This window comes from Procambarus clarkii, chromosome 29 (assembly GCF_040958095.1).
Source record: "Procambarus clarkii isolate CNS0578487 chromosome 29, FALCON_Pclarkii_2.0, whole genome shotgun sequence".
Taxonomy (NCBI): Eukaryota; Metazoa; Arthropoda; class Malacostraca; order Decapoda; family Cambaridae; genus Procambarus; species Procambarus clarkii.
The window spans coordinates 22,309,705-22,331,075 of NC_091178.1; the positions used below are offsets into that span (position 1 = coordinate 22,309,705).

The 21,371-nt window shown below is 56.3% G+C and overlaps 1 protein-coding gene across 1 annotated transcript in view; it reads left to right on the forward strand.

The window, feature by feature from the left end:
- Window positions 1-21,019, forward strand: part of LOC138369813 (uncharacterized) — a 100,157-nt gene extending 79,138 nt beyond the window's left edge. Inside the window, exons 4-6 of the mRNA XM_069333556.1 lie at window positions 3,306-3,452; window positions 17,674-17,853; window positions 17,970-21,019. Coding sequence (XP_069189657.1) covers window positions 3,306-3,452; window positions 17,674-17,853; window positions 17,970-18,482 — 840 coding nt within the window. The 3' untranslated portion in view covers window positions 18,483-21,019. The remainder of the gene's footprint in view (window positions 1-3,305; window positions 3,453-17,673; window positions 17,854-17,969) is intronic.
- The last annotated feature ends 352 nt before the right edge of the window (window positions 21,020-21,371 follow it).

A 21,371-nucleotide genomic window follows, 5' to 3' on the forward strand; every position in this document is an offset into this window, starting at 1 on the left:
TCCGGGGCTTAGTGTCCCCGCGGCCCGGTCGTCGACCAGGCCTCCTGGTTGCTGGACTGATCAACCAGGCTGTTAGACGCGGCTGCTCGCAGCCTGACGTATGACTCACAGCCTGGTTGATCAGGTATCCTTTGGAGGTGCTTATCCAGTTCTCTCTTGAACACTGTGAGGGGTCGGCCAGTTATGCCCCTTATGTGTAGTGGAAGCGTATTGAACAGTCTTGGGCCTCTGATGTTGATAGAGTTCTCTCTCAGAGTACCTGTTGCACCTCTGCTTTTCAACGGGGGTATTCTGCACATCCTGCCATGCCTCCTGGTCTCATGTGATGTTATTTCTGTGTGCAGGTTTGGGACCAGCCCCTCAATTATTTTCCACGTGTAAATTATTATGTATCTCTCCCGCCTGCGCTCAAGGGAGTACAGATTTAGGCTCTTTAGTCGGTCCCAGTAATTTAGGTGTTTTACTGAGTGGATTCTAGCAGTAAAGGATCTCTGTACGCTCTCCCGGTCAGCAATTTCTCCAGCTTTGAAAGGGGCTGTCATTGTGCAGCAGTACTCCACTCTAGAGAGCACAAGCGTTTTGAAAAGTATCATCATCGGTATAGCATCTCTAGTGTGGAAATTTCTTGTTATCCAACCTGTCATTTTTCTTGCAGTTGTGACGGCTACTTTATTGTGTTTTTTAAAGGTAAGGTCTTCCGACATGAGTACACCCAGATCCTTTACATTGCCTTTTCGTTCTATGTTATGATTTGCCTGAGTTTTATACGTGGTTTCTGTTTTTATATTTTCAATTTTTCCATAGCGCATGAGCTGGAACTTATCCTCGTTAAACACCATATTATTTTCTGTAGCCCATAGAAAGACCTGATCTACATCTGATTGGAGGTTTGCCGTGTCCTCTATGTTGCCAACTCTCATGAAAATCCTAGTGTCATCTGCAAAGGATGATACAGTGCTATAGGTTGTGTTCTGGTCTATGTCCGATATGAGGATGAGAAAAAGTACTGGAGCAAGCACAGTACCCTGGGGGACTGAGCTCTTCACGGTTGATGGGCTGGATTTTATTTTGTTGACTATTACACATTGTGTTCTGTTAGTCAGGAAATTGTAGATCCATCTGCCTATTTTCCCGGTAATTCCTTTTGAACGCATTTTATGTGCACTAACACCATGGTCACATTTATCAAAGGCTTTTGCGAAATCTGTGTAAATTACATCAGTATTTTGTTTGTCTTCCATAGCATCTAATGCCATATCATAGTGGTCCAGCAACTGTGACAGGCAAGAGCGCCCTGTTCTGAAACCATGTTGTCCGGGGTTATGGAGATGCTGTGATTCCATGTATTTTGTGATCTTACTTCTTAGCACTCTCTCAAAATTTTTTATGATGTGCGATGTTAGTGCTATCGGTCTGTAATTTTTTTGCCTCTGCCTTATTTCCTCCTCTATGGAGTGGTGCTATCTCTGCTGTTTTTAGTATGTCAGGGATAACGCCAGTATCTAGGCTTTGTCTCCACAGAATGTGAAGGGCCTGCGATAGTGGTTTTTTACAGTTCTTGATGAATATGGAGTTCCAAGAATCCGGGCCTGGTGAAGAGTGCATAGGCATACTGTTTATGGCTTCTTCAAAATCTAGTGGGGATAGGATGACGTCTGATATATGATTTGATGTTGGTATCATATCCATGAAAAATTCATTTGGGTTATCAATCTTTAGTGCATTTAATGGCTCGCTGAAAACAGAGTCGTACTGCTTCCTCAGTAACTCGCTCATTTCTTTGTTGTCATCGGTGAAAGTTCCATCTCCCTTTCGCATGGGCCCGATACTAGATGTGGTTTTTGATCTTGATTTTGCATAGGAGAAAAAATATTTCGGATTTCTCTCTATTTCACTGATGGCCTTTTGCTCTCTTTGCCTCTCCTGGGTTTTGTATGATTCTTGTAGCTTGAGTTCAATTCTTTCTATTTCTCTACCTAACCTTCTTCGCCGTTCTTGAGATAGGGTGCGACTCTCAAGTTGTTCCGCGATTCGTTTTCTTCGCCTATATAGGGAACGACGTTCCCGTTCCAATCTGCATCTCTTTCTCTTTTTTCTTAGGGGTATGCGGTTTGAACATATTTCTAGTGCTACTGAGCTTATTTTTTCCAGGCACTGGTTCAGGTTTGCATTTTCTAGTTGTTCTTCCCAGTTTATTTCTGTGAAGTCCTGGTTTATTTGCTCCCAGTGTATCTGTTTATTATTGAAGTTGAATTTGCTGAAATCTCCTCCACCGGGAATCTGGACTGGTTTTGAAGGTCCATTCCCCATGGTTGTCAGAACTTCAATTAAGTTATGATCTGAGTAACAGGTATTTGTAATCATTATGTTCCTGATCAATTCATCATTGTTAGTGAAAATGAGGTCCAGCGTGTTCTCCTTCCTAGTTGGTTCTACTATTTGCTGGTTTAAGGCAAACTTATCGCACATCCGTAGCAGGTCATTTGCATGTGCCTGTTCATTTAGGCTACTTCCTGGTATTCTTTCTGATATTACTGTATTAGCCAGGTGCTTCCATTTCAGGTGCCGTAGGTTGAAGTCCCCAAGCAGGATGATGTTCGGAGCTGGATTTGTGAGGTTTTCCAAGCATTGTTCTATTTTCATTAGTTGGTCTTTAAACTGCTTAGGGTTTGTCTCCGGCGACTTGTATACAAGGACAACAACTACATTTAGGATCTCTATTTTGACTATCAGCACTTCCACCATATCATTTGAGGTGTTTAGCAGCTCAGTACAGATGAGTGTGTCTTTGATGTAAAGGCTGACCCCACCCTGAAGCCGGTGTTTCCTATCACATTTGAAGAGATTGTATTCTGAGATCCATATTTCACCATCAAGGTAGTCATTTGTGTGGGTTTCCGTATATATTTTATATTGTCATATATTTTATTGCCTGTCTCTACTTCCTTATCACAATCAACTTGAGAATGGTCCAGGACGGACCGAAACGTCGTCGTCCCTTCACCTTCTAGTGTTGTGGTCTGGTCAACATACTTTAGCCACGTTATTGTGACTCATCACCTGCTTATATTGTCAAATTACTTTACTCAGGGCTTGATGCTTCATTATAGCCCAGTTTCTTTACTCAGAGCCTGATAGCCTTTATAGTCCAGGTTCCGCCATTAATGTTTGTGTTGGTAATGACAGGTACAGGAGACCATCAGGGAGGCCCTGGAGATGATGACCACAGAGACAGGTGCCACAGCTGACCCCGTACACCTGGGAGACTCAGCCTCCACCATTAATGTTTGTGTTGGTAATGACAGGTGCAGGAAACCATCAGGGAGGCCCTGGAGATGACGACCACGGAGACAGGTGCCACAGCTGACCCCGTACACCTGGGAGACTCAGCCTCCAGCATCATGAATAAAGTTCAGGAAATCACTGGACAGATCCACCAGAAGCAATTAACAGTAAGTTTCTGATTTCCTCTCATAGGTCATATCACAAGATATTGAGTTGCGTTTTTGAGGAGAGGAAGCCTGTTCTTAGGTTTATCGAGGTTCCCCAAGGTCAACTACTGACTTTCCTTAACATACAATGCACAATAGTTGCCTAACTCCTGGATAAATATTTACTGGTAGGTGAACAGACCTAACAGGTGAAAGGAAGCATGTGAACCATTTCTGTCCTGCATAAAGATTGAACCTGTGATCCTCTATTGAACCCGGGATCCTTGCCCCCCTCACAGAGGCGCAGAGAGTGGGTGACACTCCACCAACCTACCGGGAAAGCATCCAGGAAGACAGTGAACCAAAACAGACCACTGCTGGGTTCGAAGAGACTGAAGCCTTGAAACTGCCAACAAACTCCCAGACAATGCCAGCACCAACCCCTTGCCAGTACAGGGAGGCTGGAATTACAGGTCCAACACCAACCCCCCTGCCAGTAGAGGGTGGCTGAAGCTACAGGTCCAGCACCAACCCCCCTGCCAGTAGAGGGGGGCTGAAGCTACAGGTCCAGCACCAACCCCCTGCCAGTAGAGGGTGGCTGGAGCTACAGGTCCAGCACCAACCCCCTGCCAGTACAGGGAGGCTGGAGCTACAGGTCCAACACCAACCCCCTGCCAGTAGAGGGTGGCTGGAGCTACAGGTCCAGCACCAACCCCCTGCCAGTAGAGGGAGGCTGGAGCTACAGGTCCAGCACCAACCCCCTGCCAGTACAGGGAGGCTGGAGCTACAGGTCCAGCACCAACCCCCTGCCAGTAGAGTGAGGCTGGAGCTACAGGTCCAGTGGTCTAGCACCAACCCCCTGCCAGTACCTGGTTGATACCTGGTTGATGGGGTTCTGGGAGTTCTTCTACTCCCCAAGCCCGGCCCGAGGCCAGGCTCGACTTGTGAGAGTCTGGTCCACCAGGCTGTTGCTTGGAGCGGCCCGCAGGGCCACTTACCCACCACAGCCCGGCTGATCCGGAACTTCTCTTAGAAAACCGTCCAGTTTTCTCTTGAAGATGTCCACAGTTGTTCCGACAATATTTATTATAATCACTGGGAAGACGTTGAACAAGCGCTGACCTCTGATGTTTATACAGTGTTCTCTGATTGTGCCTATGGCACCTCTGCTCTTCACTGGTTCAATCATGCATTTTCTTCCATATCGTTCACTCCAGTACGTTGTTATTTTACTGTGTAGATTTGGGACCTGACCCTCCAGTATTTTCCATGTGTATATTATTTGGTATCTCTCTCGTCTCCTTTCTAGAGAGTACATTTGGAGAGCTTTGAGACGATCCCAATAATTTAGGTGTTTTATCTCGTCTATGCGTGCCGTATATGTTCTCTGTATTCCCTCTAATTCAGCAATCTCTCCTGCTCTAAAGGGGGGACTGAGTACTGAGCAGTACTCGAGACGGAACAACACAAGTGACTTGAAGAGTACAACCATTGTGATGGGATCCCTGGATTTGAAAGTTCTCGTAATCCATCCGATCATTTTTCTGGCTGATGCGATATTTGCTTGGTTATGCTCCCTAAACGTTACATCGTCGGACATCATTATTCCCAAATCCTTGACATGCAGTAGAGGTGGGTTAAAGCTACAGATCCAGAACCAACCCCCTGCCAGTAGAGGGGGGCTGGAGCAACAGGTCCAGAACCAACCCCCTGCCAGTAGAGGGGGGCTGGAGCTACAGGTCCAGAACCAACCCCCTGCCAGTAGAGGGGGGCTGAAGCTACAGGTCCAGCACCAACCCCCTGCCAGGAGAGGGGGCTGGAGCTACAGGTCCAGCACCAACCCCCTGCCAGTAGAGGGGGGCTGAAGGTACAGGTCTAGCACCAACCCCCTGCCAGTAGAGGGGGGGCTGGAGCTACATTTCCCACACCAACCCCCTGCCAGTACAGTGGTGGGCTGGAGCTACAGGTCCAGAATCAACCACCTGCCAGTAGAGGGGGGGGGGCTAGAGCTACAGGTCCAGGACCAAGCCCCTGCCATTAGAGGGGGGGGGGCTGTAGCTGCAGGTCCAGCACCAACCCCCTGCCAGTAGAAAGGGGCTTGAGTTACAGGTCCAGCACCATCCCCCCCTGCCAGTAGAGGGGGGGGGGGGCTGAAGCTATAGGTCCAGCACCAACCCCCTGCCAGTAGAAAGGGGGCTTGAGTTACAGGTCCAGCACCAATCCCGAATTCCAGGAGAGGGGACTGGAACTACAGGTCCAGCAACAACCCCGTGCCAGTAGAGGGGGGGGGGCTGGAGCTAAAGGACCAGCACCAACCCCTTGCCAGTAGAGGGGGGGGGGCTGGAGCTACAGGTCTAGCACCAAATTCCTGGCACTTGAGGGGGGCTGGAACTACAGGTCCAGCACCAACCCCCATGCCAGTAGAGGGCGGCTGGAGCTACAGGTCCACCACCAACCCCCTGCCAGTAGAGGGGGCTGGAGCAACAGGTCCAACACCAACAGTCTGCCAATAGAGGGGGGCTGGAGCAACAGGTCCAGCATCAACCCCCTGCCAGTAGAGGGGGGGACTGGCGCTATAAATCCAGCACCAACCCTCTGCCAGTAGAGGGGGGCTGGAGCTACAGGTCCAGCTCCAACCTCCGGCCAGTAGAGTGGGGCTGGAGCTACAGGTCCAGCACCAACCTATTGCCAGTAGAGGTGGGCGGGAGCTACAGGTCCAGCACCAACCTCCTGCCAGTAGAGGGGGGCTGGAGCTACAGGTCCAGCTCCAACCCCCTGCCAATAGAGGGGGGCTGGAGCTACTGGTCCAGCAGCAACCTCCTGCCAGTAGAGGGGGGCTGGAGCTACAGGTCCAGCATCAACCCCCTGCCAGTAGAGGGGGGGACTGGCGCTATAAATCCAGCACCAACCCTCTGCCAGTAGAGAAAGGCTGGAGCTACAGGTGCAGCAAAAAAAACCTGCCAGTAGAGGGGGGCTGGAGCTACAGGTCCAGCACCAACCCCCTGTTAGTAGAAGGGGCTGGAGCTACAGGTCCAGCACCAACCCCCTGCCAATAGAGGGGGGCTGGAGCTACAGGTCCAGCACCAACCCCCTGTTAGTAGAAGGGGCTGGAGCTACAGGTCCAGCACAAACCCCCTGGCAGTTGAGGGGGGGCTGGAGCTACAGGTCCAGCAACAACCCCCTTTGCCATTAGAGGAGGGGCTGGAGCTAAAGGTCCAGCACCAACCCCTTTCCAGTAGAGGGGGGGGGGGGCTGGAGCTACAGGTCCAACACCAACCCCCTGCCAGTACAGGGGGGCTGGAGCTACATCTCCAACACCAACCCCATGCCAGTAGAGGGGGGCTGGAGCTACAGGTCCAGCAACAACCCCCCTTGCCATTAGAGGAGGGGCTGGAGCTAAAGGTCCAGCACCAACCCCTTTCCAGTAGAGGGGGGGGCTGGAGCTACAGGTCCAGCACCAACCCCCTGCCAGTACAGGGGGGCTGGAGTTACATCTCCAACACCAACCCCATGCCAGTAGAGGGAGGCTGGAGCTACAGGTCCAGCTCCAACCTCCGGCTAGTAGAGTGGGGCTGGAGCTACAGGTCCAGCACCAACCTATTGCCAGTAGAGGTGGGCTGGAGCTACAGGTCCAGCACCAACCTCCTGCCAGTAGAGGGGGGCTGGAGCTACAGGTCCAGCTCCAACCCCCTGCCAATAGAGGGGGGCTGGAGCTACTGGTCCAGCAGCAACCCCCTGCCAGTAGAGGGGGGCTGGAGCTACAGGTCCAGCACCAACCCCCTGCCAGTAGAGGGGGGCTGGAGCTACTGGTCCAGCCCCAACCCCCTGCCAGTAGAGGGAGGCTGGAGCTGTAGGTCCAGCACCAACCCCCTGCCAGTAGAAGGGGGGGGGGGCTGGAGCGACAGGTCCAGCACCAATCACCTGCCAGTAGAAAGGGGCTGAAGCTACAGGTCCAGCACCAACCCCCTGCCAGTAGAGGGGGGCTGGAGCTACAGGTCCAGCACCAACCCCCTGCCAGTAGAGGGAAGGGCTGGAGATACAGGTCCAGCACCAACCCCCTGCCAGTAGAGGGGGGGCTGGAGATATAGGTCCAGCACCAACCCCCTGACAGTAGAGGGGGGGCTGAAGATACAGGTCCAGCTCCAACCCCCTGCCAGTAGAGGGGGGGCTGGAGCTACTGGTCCAACAGCAATCCCCTGCCAGTAGAGGGGGGGCTGGAGCTACAGGTCCAGCACCAACCCCCTGCCAGTAGAGGGGGGCTGGAGCTACAGGTCCAGCACCAACCCCCTGCCAGTAGAGGGGGTTGGAGGTACAGGTCCAGAACTAACCCCCTGCCAGTGGAGGGGGGGCTGGAGCTACAGGTCCTGCACCAACCCCCTGGCAGTAGAGGGGGGGCTGGACGTACAGGTCCAGCTCCAACCCGCTGCCAGTATAGGGGGGCAGGAGCTACAGGTCCAGCACCAACCCCCTGCCAGTATAGGGGGGCGGGAGCTACAGGTCCAGCACCAACCCCCTGCCAGTAGAGGGGGGGGGGCTGGAGCTACATGTCCAGCACCAACCCCCTGCCAGTAGAGGGGGGCTGGAGCTACAGGTCCAGCACTAACCCCCTGCCAGTAGAGGGGGGGCTGGAGCTACAGGTCCAGCACCAACCCCCTGCCAGTAGAGGGGGTTGGAGGTACAGGTCCAGCACCAACCCCCTGCCAGTAGAGGAGGGGCTGGAGCTACAGGTCCTGCACCAACCCCCTGGCAGTAGAGGGGGGGGGGCTTGACGTACAGGTCCAGCTCCAATCCCCTGCCAGTATAGGGGGGCGGGAGCTACAGGTCCAGCACCAACCCCCTGCCAGTATAGGGGGGCGGGAGCTACAGGACCAGCACCAACCCCCTGCCAGTTGAGGGGGGCTGGAGCTACAGGTCCAGCACCAACCCCCTGCCAGTAGAGGGGGGCTGGAGCTACAGGTCCAGCAACAACCCCCCTGCCAGTAGAGGGGGGGGGGGCTGGAGCTAAAGGACCAGCACCAACCCCCTGCCAGTAGAGTGGGGGCTGGAGCTATAGGGCTAACACCAACCCCCTGCCAGTAGAGGGGGGGGGGCTGAAGATACAGGTCCAGCTCCAACCCCCTGCCAGTAGAGGGGGGGGGGCTGGAGCTACAGGTCCTGCACCAACCCCCCTGCCAGTTGAGGGGGGGGGGCTGGAGCTACAGGTCCAGCACCAATCCCCTGCCAGGAGAGGGGGGCGGGAGCTACAGGTCCAGCAACATCCCCCCTGCCATTAGAGGAGGGGCTGGAGCTAAAGGTCCAGCACCAACCCCCTGCCAGTATGGGGGGGGGCAGGAGATACAGGTCTAGCACCAACCCCCTGGCAGTAGAGGGGGGCTGAAGCTACCGGTCCAGCACCAACCCCCTGCCAGTAGAAGGGGGGGGGGGGGGCTGGAGCGACAGGTCCAGCACCAACCCCCTGCCAGTAGAGGGGGGGGGCTGGAGATATAGGTCCAGCACCAACCCCCCTGCCAGTAGAGGAGGGGCTGGAGCTACTGGTCCAGCAGCAACCCCCTGCCAGAAGAGGGGGGCTGGAGCAACAGGTCCAGCACCAACCCCCTGCCAGTAGAGGGGGGCTGGAGCTACAGGTCCAGCACCAACCCCCTGCCAGTAGAGGGCGGGCTGGAGATATAGTTCCAGCACCAACCCCCTGCCAGTAGAGGGGGGGCTGAAGATACAGGTCCAGCTCCAACCCCCTGCCAGTAGAGGGGGGGCTGGAGCTACTGGTCCAGCAGCAACCCCCTGCCAGTAGAGGGGGGCTGGAGCTACAGGTCCAGCACCAACCCCCTGCCAGTAGAGGGGGGCTGGAGCTACAGGTCCAGCACCAACCCCCTGCCAGTAGAGGGGGGCTGGAGCTACAGGTCCAGCACCAACCCCCTGCCAGTAGAGGGGGGCTGAAGGTACAGGTCTAGCACCAACCCCCTGCCAGTAGAGGGCGGCTGGAGATGCAGGTCAAGCACCAACCCCCTGCCAGAAGAGGGGGGGCTGGAGGTACAGGTCCAGCACCAACCCCCTGCCAGTAGAGGGGGCTGGAGCTACAGGTCCAGAACCAACCCCTTGCCAGTAGAGGGGGGGGGGCTGGAGCTACAGGTCTAGCACCAACCCCCTGCTAGTAGAGGGGGGCTGGAGCTTCAGGTCCAGCACCAACCCCCTGCTAGTAGAGGGGGGCTGGAGCTACAGGTCCAGCACCAACCCCCTGCCAGTAGAGGGGGGAGCTGGAGCTACAGGTCCAGCACCAACCCCCTGCCAGTAGAGGGGGGGAGCTGGAGCTACAGGTCCAGCACCAACCCCCATGCCAGTAGAGGGCGGCTGGAGCTACAGGTCTAGCACCAACCCCCTGCCAGTAGAGGGGGCTGGAGCTACAGGTCCAGCACCAACCCCCTGCCAGTAGAGGGGGCTGGAGCTACAGGTCCAGCACCAACCCCCTGCCAGTAGAGGGGGGCTGGAGCTACAGGTCCAGCACCAACCCCCTGGCAGTTGAGGGGGGGGGGGGCTGGAGCTAAAGGACCAGCACCAACCCCCTGCCAGTAGAGTGGGGGCTGGAGCTACAGGTCCAGCACCAACCCCCTGCCAGTAGAAGGGGGGGGCTGGAGCGACAGGTCCAGCACCAATCACCTGCCAGTAGAGGGGGGGCTAGAGCTACAGGTCCAGCAACAACCCCCCTGCTAGTTGAAGGGGGGGCTGGAGCTACAGGTCCAGCACCAATCCCCTGCCAGGAGAGGGGGGGGGCTGGAGCTACAGGTCCAGCAACAACCCCCCTGCCATTTGAGGAGGGGCTGGAGCTACAGGTCCAGCACCAACCCCCTGCCAGTAGAGGGAGGCTGGAGCTACAGGTCCAGCACCAACCCCCTGCCAGTAGAGGGGGGGGCAGGAGATACAGGTCTAGCACCAACCCCCTGGCAGTAGAGGGGGGGGCAGGAGATACAGGTCTAGCACCAACCCCCTGCCAGTAGAGGGGGGCTGAAGCTACAGGTCCAGCACCAACACCCTGCCAGTAGAGGGAGGCTGGAGCTACTGGTCCAGCACCAACGCCCTGCCAGTAGAGGGGGGCTGGAGCTACAGGTCCAGCACCAACCCCCTGCCATTAGAGGGGGGCTGGAGCTACACGTCCAGCACCAATCCCCTGCCAGTAGAGTTGGGCTGGAGCTACAGGTCCAGGACCAACCCCCTGCCAGTAGAGGGCTGGCTGGAGCTACAGGTCCAGAACCAATCCCCGGCCAGTAGAGGGGGGCTGGAGCTACAGGTCCAGCACCAACCCCCTGCCAGTAGAGGGGGCTGGAGCTACACGTCCAGCACCAATCCCCTGCCAGTAGAGTGGGGCTGGAGCTACAGGTCCAGCACCAACCCTCTGTTAGTAGAAGGGGCTGGAGCTACAGGTCCAGCACCAACCCCCTGGCAGTTGAGGGGGGGCTGGAGCTACAGGTCCAGCAACAACCCCCTTTGCCATTAGAGGAGGGGCTGGAGCTAAAGGTCCAGCACCAACCCCTTTCCAGTAGAGGGGGGGGGGGGGCTGGAGCTACAGGTCCAACACCAACCCCCTGCCAGTACAGGGGGGCTGGAGCTACATCTCCAACACCAACCCCATGCCAGTAGAGGGGGGCTGGAGCTACAGGTCCAGCAACAACCCCCCTTGCCATTAGAGGAGGGGCTGGAGCTAAAGGTCCAGCACCAACCCCTTTCCAGTAGAGGGGGGGGGGGCTGGAGCTACAGGTCCAGCACCAACCCCCTGCCAGTACAGGGGGGCTGGAGTTACATCTCCAACACCAACCCCATGCCAGTAGAGGGGGGCTGGAGCTACAGGTCCAGCTCCAACCTCCGGCCAGTAGAGTGGGGCTGGAGCTACAGGTCCAGCACCAACCTATTGCCAGTAGAGGTGGGCTGGAGCTACAGGTCCAGCACCAACCCCCATGCCAGTAGAGGGGGGCTGGAGCTACAGGTCCAGCACCAACCCCCTGCCAGTAGAGGGGGGCTGAAGGTACAGGTCTAGCACCAACCCCCTGCCAGTATAGTGGTGGGCTGGAGCTACAGGTCCAGAATCAACCCCCTACCAGTAGAGGGGGGGGGCTAGAGCTACAGGTCCAGGACCAAGCCCCTGCCATTAGAGGGGGGGGGGCTGTAGCTACAGGTCCAGCACCATCCCCCTGCCAGTAGAGGGGGGCTGAAGCTACAGGTCCAGCACCAATCCCCTGCCAGTAGAGGGTGGCTGGAGCTACAGGTCCAGCACCAACCCCCTGCCAGTAGAGGGCGGCTGGAGATGCAGGTCAAGCACCAACCCCCTGCCAGTAGAGGGGGGGGGCTGGAGGTACAGGTCCAGCACCATCCCCCTGCCAGTAGAGGGGGCTGGAGCTACAGGTCCAGAACCAACCCCTTGCCAGTAGAGGGGGGGGGGGGCTGGAGCTACAGGTCTAGCACCAACCCCCTGCTAGTAGAGGGGGGCTGGAGCTTCAGGTCCAGCACCAACCCCCTGCTAGTAGAGGGGGGCTGGAGCTACAGGTCCAGCACCAACCCCCTGCCAGTAGAGGGGGGAGCTGGAGCTACAGGTCCAGCACCAACCCCCTGCCAGTAGAGGGGGGGAGCTGGAGCTACAGGTCCAGCACCAACCCCCATGCCAGTAGAGGGCGGCTGGAGCTACAGGTCTAGCACCAACCCCCTGCCAGTAGAGGGGGCTGGAGCTACAGGTCCAGCACCAACCCCCTGCCAGTAGAGGGGGCTGGAGCTACAGGTCCAGCACCAACCCCCTGCCAGTAGAGGGGGGCTGGAGCTACAGGTCCAGCACCAACCCCCTGGCAGTTGAGGGGGGGGGGCTGGAGCTAAAGGACCAGCACCAACCCCCTGCCAGTAGAGTGGGGGCTGGAGCTACAGGTCCAGCACCAACCCCCTGCCAGTAGAAGGGGGGGGGGGCTGGAGCGACAGGTCCAGCACCAATCACCTGCCAGTAGAGGGGGGGCTAGAGCTACAGGTCCAGCAACAACCCCCCTGCCAGTTGAAGGGGGGGCTGGAGCTACAGGTCCAGCACCAATCCCCTGCCAGGAGAGGGGGGGCTGGAGCTACAGGTCCAGCAACAACCCCCCTGCCATTTGAGGAGGGGCTGGAGCTACAGGTCCAGCACCAACCCCCTGCCAGTAGAGGGAGGCTGGAGCTACAGGTCCAGCACCAACCCCCTGCCAGTAGAGGGGGGGCAGGAGATACAGGTCTAGCACCAACCCCCTGGCAGTAGAGGGGGGGGCAGGAGATACAGGTCTAGCACCAACCCCCTGCCAGTAGAGGGGGGCTGAAGCTACAGGTCCAGCACCAACACCCTGCCAGTAGAGGGAGGCTGGAGCTACTGGTCCAGCACCAACGCCCTGCCAGTAGAGGGGGGCTGGAGCTACAGGTCCAGCACCAACCCCCTGCCAGTAGAGGGGGGCTGGAGCTACACGTCCAGCACCAACCCCCTGCCAGTAGAGGGGGCTGGAGCTACAGGTCCAGCCCCAACCCCCTGCCAGAAGAGGGGGGGAGCTGGAGCTACAGGTCCAGCACCAACCCCCATGCCAGTAGAGGGCGGCTGGAGCTACAGGTCCAGCACCAACCCCCTGCCAGTAGAGGGGGGAGCTGGAGCTTCAGGTCCAGCACCAACCCCCTGCCAGTAGAAGGGGGGGGGGCTGGAGCGACAGGTCCAGCACCAATCACCTGCCAGTAGAGGGGGGGCTGGAGCTACAGGTCCAGCACCAACCCCCATGCCGGTAGAGGGCGGCTGGAGCTACAGGTCCAGCACCAACCCCCTGCCAGTAGAGGGGGCTGGAGCTACAGGTCCAGCACCAACCCCCTGCCAGTAGAGGGGGGCTGGAGCTACAGGTCCAGCACCAACCCCCTGGCAGTTGAGGGGGGGCTGGAGCTACAGGTCCAGCAACAACCCCCCCTGCCATTAGAGGAGGGGCTGGAGCTAAAGGTCCAACACCAACCCCTTTAAATTAGAGGGGGGGGGGGCTGGAGCTACAGGTCCAGCACCATCCCCCTGCCAGTACAGGGGGGGCTGGAGCTACATCTCCAACACCAACCCAATGACATTAGAGGGGGGCTGGAGCTACAGGTCCAGCTCCAACCTCCGGCCAGTAGAGTGGGGCTGGAGCTACAGGTCCAGCACCAACCTATTGCCAGTAGAGGTGGGCTGGAGCTACAGGTCCAGCACCAACCTCCTGCCAGTAGAGGGGGGCTGGAGCTACAGGTCCAGAACCAACCCCCTGCCAGTAGAGGGGGGGCTGGAGCTACAGGTCCAGCACCAACCCCCTGCCAGTAGAGGGGGGCTGGAGCTACTGGTCCAGCCCCAACCCCCTGCCAGTAGAGGGAGGCTGGAGCTGTAGGTCCAGCACCAACCCCCTGCCAGTAGAAGGGGGGGGGGCTGGAGCGACAGGTCCAGCACCAATCACCTGCCAGTAGAGGGGGGGCTGGAGATACAGGTCCAGCACCAACCCCCTGCCAGTAGAGGGGGGGCTAGAGATATAGGTCCAGCACCAAACCCCTGCCAGTAGAGGGGGGGCTGAAGATACAGGTCCAGCTCCAACCCCCTGCCAGTAGAGGGGGGGCTGGAGCTACAGGTCCAGCACCAACCCCTTGCCAGTAGAGGGGGGCTGGAGCTACAGGTCCAGCACCAACCCCCTGCCAGTAGAGGGGGTTGGAGGTACAGGTCCGGCACCAACTCCCTGCCAGTGGAGGGGGGGCTGGAGCTACAGGTCCTGCACCAACCCCCTGGCAGTAGAGGGGGGGGGGGCTGGACGTACAGGTCCAGCTCCAACCCCCTGCCAGTATAGGGGGGCGGGAGCTACAGGTCCAGCACCAACCCCCTGCCAGTATAGGGGGGCGGGAGCTACAGGTCCAGCACCAACCCCCTGCCAGTAGAGGGGGGGGCTGGAGCTACAGGTCCAGCACCAACCCCCTGCCAGTAGAGGGGGGCTGGAGCTACAGGTCCAGCACCAACCCCCTGCCAGTAGAGGGGGGCTGGAGCTACAGGTCCAGCACCAACCCCCTGCCAGTAGAGGGGGTTGGAGGTACAGGTCCAGCACCAACCCCCTGCCAGTAGAGGGGGTTGGAGGTACAGGTCCAGCACCAATCCCCTGCCAGTGGAGGGGGGGGCTGGAGCTACAGGTCCTACACCAACCCCCTGACAGTAGAGGGGGGGGGGCTGGACGTACAGGTCTAGCTCCAACCCCCTGCCAGTATAGGGGGGCGGGAGCTACAGGTCCAGCACCAACCCCCTGCCAGTATAGGGGGGCGGGAGCTACAGGTCCAGCAATAACCCCCTGCCAGTAGAGGGGGGGGCTGGAGCTAAAGGAGCTCCAGTTTGGGCTGGAGCTAAAGGACCAGCACCAACTCCCTGCCAGTAGAGTGGGGGCTGGAGCTATAGGGCTAACACCAACCCCCTGCCAGTAGAGGTGGGGCTGGAGCTGTAGGTCCAGCACCAACCCCCTGCCAGTAGAAGGGGGGGGGGCTGGAGCGACAGGTCCAGCACCAATCACCTGCCAGTACAGGGGGGCTGGAGCTACATCTCCAACACCAACCCCATGACAATAGAGGGGGGCTGGAGCTACAGTTCCAGCTCCAACCTCCGGCCAGTAGAGTGGGGCTGGAGCTACAGGTCCAGCACCAACCTATTGCCAGTAGAGGTGGGCTGGAGCTACAGGTCCAGCACCAACCTCCTGCCAGTAGAGGGGGGCTGGAGCTACAGGTCCAGAACCAACCCCCTGCCAGTAGAGGGGGGGCTGGAGCTACAGGTCCAGCACCAACCCCTTGCCAGTAGAGGGGGGCTGGAGCTACAGGTCCAGCACCAACCCCCTGCCAGTAGAGGGGGTTGGAGGTACAGGTCCAGCACCAACCCCCTGCCAGTGGAGGGGGGGCTGGAGCTACAGGTCCTGCACCAACCCCCTGGCAGTAGAGGGGGGGGGCTGGACGTACAGGTCCAGCTCCAACCCCCTGCCAGTATAGGGGGGCAGGAGCTACAGGTCCAGCACCAACCCCCTGCCAGTATAGGGGGGCGGGAGCTACAGGTCCAGCACCAACCCCCTGCCAGTAGAGGGGGGGGGGGGGCTGGAGCTACAGGTCCAGCACCAACCCCCTGCCAGTAGAGGGGGCTGGAGCTACAGGTCCAGCACCAACCCCCTGCCAGTAGAGGGGGTTGGAGGTACAGGTCCAGCACCAACCCCCTGCCAGTAGAGGGGGTTGGAGGTACAGGTCCAGCACCAATCCCCTGCCAGTGGAGGGGGGGGCTGGAGCTACAGGTCCTGCACCAACCCCCTGACAGTAGAGGGGGGGGGGCTGGACGTACAGGTCTAGCTCCAACCCCCTGCCAGTATAGGGGGGCGGGAGCTACAGGTCCAGCACCAACCCCCTGCCAGTATAGGGGGGCGGGAGCTACAGGTCCAGCAACAACCCCCTGCCAGTAGAGGGGGGGGCTGGAGCTAAAGGAGCTCCAGTTTGGGCTGGAGCTAAAGGACCACTACCAACCCCCTGCCAGTAGAGTGGGGGCTGGAGCTATAGGGCTAACACCAACCCCCTGCCAGTAGAGGTGGGGCTGGAGCTGTAGGTCCAGCACCAACCCCCTGCCAGTAGAAGGGGGGGGGGGGCTGGAGCGACAGGTCCAGCACCAATCACCTGCCAGTAGAGGGGGGCTAGAACTACAGGTCCAGTACCAACCCCCTTCCAATAGACGGGGGGGATGGAGCTACAGGTCCAGCACCAACCCCCTGCCAGTAGAGGGTGGGCTGGAGCTACAGGTCCAGCACCAATCCCCTGCCAGTAGAGGGGGGGGCTGGAGCTACCGGTTTAGCACCAACCCCCTGCCAGTAGAGGGGCTGGAGCTACCGGTCCAGCACCAACCCCCTGCCAGTAGAGGGAGGCTGGAGCTACAGATCCAGCACCAACCCCCTACCAGTAGAGGGAGGCTGGAGCTGCAGGTCCACGAACCCCCTGCTAGTAGAGGGGGGCTGGAGCTGTAGGTCGAGCACCAACCCCCTGCCAGTAGAGGGAGGCTGGAGCTACAGATCCAGCACCAACCCCCTACCAGTAGAGGGAGGCTGGAGCTGCAGGTCCACGAACCCCCTGCCAGTAGAGGGGGGCTGGAGCTGTAGGTCGAGCATCAACCCCTTGACAGTAGAGGGGAGGGATGGAGCTACAGGTCCAGCACCAACCCCCTGCCAGTAGACGGGGACTGGAGCTGTAGGTCCAGCACCAACCCCTTGACAGTAGAGGGGAGGGATGGAGCTACAGGTCCAGCACCAACCCCCTGCCAGTAGAGGGGGCTGGAGATACAGGTCCAGCACCAACCCCATGGTAGTAGAGGGGGGCTGGAGTTACAGGTCTAGCACCAACCCCCTGTCAGCAGAGGGGGGAGGGCTGGAGCTATAGGGCTAACACCAACCCCCTGCCAGTATAGGGGGGCTGGAGCTACAGGTCCAGCACCAACCCCCTGCCAGTAGAGGGGAAGGATGGAGCTTCAGGTTCAGCACCAACCCCTTGCCAGTAGAGGGGAGGGATGGAGCTACAGGTCCAGCTCCAAACCCCTGCCAGTAGAGGGGGGGGGGGCTGGAGCTACAGGTCTAGCACCAACCCCTTGCCAGTAGAGGGGGGCGGGGTGGGGGGCTGGAGCTACAGGTCTAGCACCAACCCGCATACAGTAGAGGGGGGGAAGGTGGGGGGCTGCAGCTTCAGGTCCAGCACCAACCCGCTGCCAGTAGAGGGGGGGGGGGCCTGGAGCTACAGGTCTAAAAAAAATAATGGGGCTGACACTGTCCACAGGTGATAATGGGGCTGACACTGTCCACAGGTGATAAGATTGACCACAGGTGATAATGGGGCTGACACTGTCCACATGTGATAATGGGGCTGACACTGACCACATGTGATAATGGGGCTGACACTGACCACAGGTGATAATGGGGCTGACACTGACCACAGGTGATAATGGGGGTGACACTGACCACAGGTGATAATGGGGGTGACACTGACCACAGGTGATAATGGGGCTGACACTGACCACAGGTGATAATGGGGCTGACACTGACCACAGGTGATAATGGGGCTGACACTGACCACAGGTGATAATGGGGCTGACACTGACCACAGGTGATAATGGGGCTGACATTGACCACAGGTGATAATGGGTCTGACACTGACCACAGGTGATAATGGGGCTGACACTGTCCACAGGTGATAATGGGGCTGACACTGTCCACAGGTTGAAGACCTCCGCAGGATGAGTGAGCCCGTCAAGAGGCTGGTGGAGGCTGGCCGGGTGTTAGCCGTCCAGGAAGACCAAGATGGCCGCCGCTCCGCCAGGATAACTCTACAAGACGGACAGCTGTACCTCCACTCACTCCCGCGTCAGCCCACGCCTGCCCACGCCCACACCCTCCAGGTTACTTTATTACACTCACTAGTCTTACTGACATTACTGACTTACTGAGTTGTGATAACTAATATGATAACATTTTGTTATACAGTTATCAGCATGATTTATTTCATTTTCTGCAGGAGAGTGAGGTTGTGGGCATGCTGGACCCCTCCTGCACCCTGGTGTTCCTTGACCTCGGGTGGGCGGGGTCAACAAGAGGGCGGGTCACCATCCGGCTGACCCCTGACACTCCGCTGGCCAGACAGTTTGTGTTGTTGTGTACGGGCCAGCGGGGCCACACCTACCGCAACACTAAACTGTTGCGGGTGGTGGACAAGGGTCAGCCGGGGGAACGTGTGAGGGGCGGAGACTACGAGAGTAATGATGGTAAGGGAGGAGCCCCAATGCTACCCGACCTCCAGGGGCGGTACCGGAGGTCAGGTCAGGCAGGAGCTGTGCGGGCCTTGGGTGGGCTGGAGGGTCCCAGGTGTGCCCAGTTCGTCATCACCACCAGGGACCTCCCGGATGGTGTCCAGTGGTCAAATGTCTTCGGTGATGTGGTGAGCGGCCTGGATGTGGTGAGGGCAGCAGTCAACCACAGTGACATTACGGAGGTGATTGTGGTGGACTGTGGTGTTGTGCTGCCACTCTAGTTCACTGTACCACCACCATCACTACTGTGGTAGTGTGCTGCCACTCTAGTTCACTGTACCACCACTGTAACACGGGTTTAGGTCCCTCTCTCTTTACTTCCTTCTTTCTACTCCCTCTACCCGTATTCTTACTTTTTATTCTCTACCAAGGGACTCCAAAACTTTTAACAAAGCCAACTCCACGCCACGTGGTCCTAAGACGATTGACCGACTTAGGATTCTACACCCAGTATGACGTGACCTAAGCTCTGAACAAAACCCTAGAGTCACCTCTGCTGCCACCACCAGACCAGTAATACAAGAGCAATGATCGAGGTCTGGATCGATCACGCTAATTAATCAACCTAGGGGGCTTGATCCCCACTATAAAACGATGACCTTGAGTGTGGAATAAATTACACGGTAATGATGATTCCGATTCGATGTTAGAATCGGCGCCCAATACAACTCTGCATCGTGTGGACCACGTGACCAGGACAAGTTTACACATAACCAAATGGAAACAATAAAATGCAAATTAATAACAAATTTAATTTATTAAAAGAAAACTAAAACAAAATCTAAATGTGTTCACTCCCTATCACTTTAACACTCCCTACTTGACCTGAATGGCAAATGAGAAGACTATTTCTATACATAACCATAGCAACTATACCTTGGGCGACCAGCTAGATGTCTTGGGGAGAGGTAAGATGTTTGACCTCTCCCAGCTGCTCCCGTATTCACACTGATTTGTCCTCGTCTGGCCTAGCCCAGACTAGAACCTTGTATCCTTCCGCCTAGTCAAAGTTTTACCAAGTTACTAGCCAGGTTTAAGTTATAACAATTAAACTCTGTTGTACTTAATTGATCCAGACTGGTTGAATTATTTTACTTTAATTAAATTACAAACATCTAACGGCAGAGCTGTTCCCGATCACAAAAATGGTTATTAAAACTTTGAGAAATATTAGACATGTCAACCCTGCTGACCTATGACCGCCGGTCACTCCGCTTTAGAAGTTACATCTGATTCGTGACGTCACTGATGGTGACTTAAACTCAATAATTAGAATACTCTTGATATTGTATCCAGTACTATTATACAATACAATTTTAATGCAAAATGAATAAAGGCTAATTTTCTCTAAATTGCTGAATACTATAGGATGGTTCATTATACGCAGCTATGAACAAAGCGTTGGTTATTTCCACCGCGAATTCCCCTGGGGGTCAGGTCACCATGCGGCTCAGCTTCCCATTCTCTTTTGTCGATAAACCACTCTGGATAATTCTTACAACAGCCTAGTTTGTTACACCACGATCACTACTGTGGTGTTGTGCTGCCACTCTAGTTCACTGTACCACCACGATCACTACTGTGGTGCTGTGCAGCCACTCTAGTTCACTGTACCATCACCATCACTACTGTGGTGTTGTGCTGCCATTCTAGTTCACTGTACCACCACCATCACTACTCTGGTGTTGTGCTGCCACTCTAGTTCACTGTACCACCACCACCATCATTACTGTGGTGTTGTGCTGCCACTCTAGTTCACTGTACCATCACCATCACTACCGTGGTGTTGTGCTGCCACTCTAGTTCACTGTACCACCACCATCACTACTGTGGTGTTGTGCTGCCACTCTAGTTCACTGTACCACCACCATCACTACTGTGGTGGTGTGCTGCCACTCTAGTTCACTGTACCACTACCATCACCATCACCCCTGCATCACCATGGACTGCGTGTTTTGAGGACAATGTAACTTAAGGACAGACCTTTATCACTATATCATCATAACTTCACTATCTTTGGTATTTAACACTTTGGTATTTATACTTTGGTATCATATACCTGACAATGACAGCTGTATCACCATCAATGCTATATCTTCTCAGTACTGTAACCTATCATTGCTGTATCACTATAGCTTCACTATCACCTCTATATATCACCATCACCTTAGTGCCCACACTTGGGGTTATATACTGACCATATTAAGTAACAAATTGTTGGTGTCACCATATGACAGCTGTTGTCACTGTTATGTCACCAACAGCTCACTATCACATAACAATGTCACTGCTACACCAACATCATTTCTCTTTCTCCGCATTATCACCTCACACTGATAGATTTCCTCCTTACATTCACTGTTATATCACTATCATTGCTACAGTACCACTACCGCACCATCACTACTATATCACCATCACTGTCATATCACCATCACCTCACTACCACTACTATACTACCATCACTTCACTATCACTGCTATTTCACTATCACTCGGGTGTGTTGTGATATTACCATACTGGACCATGGTGTGTTGTGATATTACCATACTGGTCCATGGTGTGTTGTGATATTACCATACTGGTCCATGGTGTGTTGTGATATTACCATACTGGTCCATGGTGTGTTGTGATATTACCATACTGGTCCATGGTGTGTTGTGATATTACCATACTGGTCCATGGTGTGTTGTGATATTACCATACTGGACCATGGTGTGTTGTGATATTACCATACTGGACCATGGTGTGTTGTGATATTACCATACTGGACCATGGTGTGTTGTGATATTACCATACTGGACCATGGTGTGTTGTGATATTACCATACTGGTCCATGGTGTGTTGTGATATTACCATACTGGTCCATGGTGTGTTGTGATATTACCATACTGGTCCATGGTGTGTTGTGATATTACCATACTGGTCCATGGTGTGTTGTGATATTACCATACTGGTCCATGGTGTGTTGTGATATTACCATACTGGTCCATGGTGTGTTGTGATATTACCATACTGGTCCATGGTGTGTTGTGATATTACCATACTGGTCCATGGTGTGTTGTGATATTACCATACTGGACCATGGTGTGTTGTGATATTACCATACT